Raw genomic sequence first — 1,012 nt, forward strand, 5'->3', positions numbered from 1 at the left:
CCGTTCTCCTGTCACCATCCTCCTGCTGGCACTGGGGATGCAGGGAGCGATTCTCCCCCTCCCCAGGTGATGTGCACATGGCTGAGCTGGGCTCTCCCAAGCAAAGCTTTGACCTCAACCCCCGAGGTTTGGCCAGCAGAGTTGGGAGAAGCTTCATAAAGAGAAACACGGGTGCTGGGGAGAGCGGGACACACAGCAACACTCACCGTGAAGGGCAGGGAGCAGATGACGAAGATGATGGTCATGATGGAGAGCAGCAGGAGGTGGTCGATCTCCTCGGCCATGGAGAAGATGCGGCGGCCGCAGCCGGAGGCCGTGCGGGGCTGCTCCAGGGTGGTCACCCTGCGGCTCCTCTGCCCGCGCCGGTGCATGCGGGCCAGGTTCACCATCACGCTCAGGTTGCAGAGCAGCACGGCGAGGATGAGGAAGAGGAGCAGCGTGGCGTAGAGGAGCGAGAAGGTGACGTTCAGCCCCGCCAGCTCCGCGTCGCTCTGCTGGGAATCCAGGTGCATCTGGATGAAGCACCAGGTGCCGGGGCAGTACTGCACGTAGCGGCCGAAGCCCAGCAGCGGCAGCGAGCAGAAGGCGGCCGAGAAGGTGTAGATGGCCGGCAGGGCCACCAGCCCCGTGCGGGGGCTCAAGAAGCGCTCGTAGAAGTAGGGGCGCCCCAGGGCCAGGCAGCGCTCCAGCGCCATGGTGAAGAGGATGAGCATGGTGGCGAGGCCGAAGAAGCTCATGGCGAAGCCGAAGTAAAGGCAGATGTGCCCTCCGCGGGCCAGGGCGGTGAGGGTGAGGTTGCGGTGGTAGGAGGCGAGCACCAAGGGGCTGACGGAGCAGGTGCCCAGCAGGTCGGTGACCACCAGCGCCAGCACCAGGACGTGGAACAGCGCGGGCGGGCGCTGCCGGTGCCCGCGGCGGCCGCGCAGGAGCAGCCCCAGAGCCAGGAGGTTGCCCAGGAGCCCGGCCGAGAACATGAGGGCGCTGACCAGAGGCCGAGCCCCGGCCGGCAGCG

General features: G+C 67.0%; 1 protein-coding gene across 1 annotated transcript in view; it reads right to left on the bottom strand.

Annotated features, from left to right (window-relative positions):
* PTGER2 (prostaglandin E receptor 2) overlaps positions 1–1,006 on the bottom strand; it is a 4,930-nt gene extending 3,924 nt beyond the window's left edge. The window contains exon 1 of the mRNA XM_033515378.1: positions 207–1,006. Coding sequence (XP_033371269.1) covers positions 207–974 — 768 coding nt within the window. The 5' untranslated portion in view covers positions 975–1,006. The remainder of the gene's footprint in view (positions 1–206) is intronic.
* Between the last annotated feature and the right edge of the window lie 6 nt (positions 1,007–1,012).

Source organism: Parus major, chromosome 5, assembly GCF_001522545.3.
Source record: "Parus major isolate Abel chromosome 5, Parus_major1.1, whole genome shotgun sequence".
Lineage (NCBI taxonomy): Eukaryota > Metazoa > Chordata > Aves > Passeriformes > Paridae > Parus > Parus major.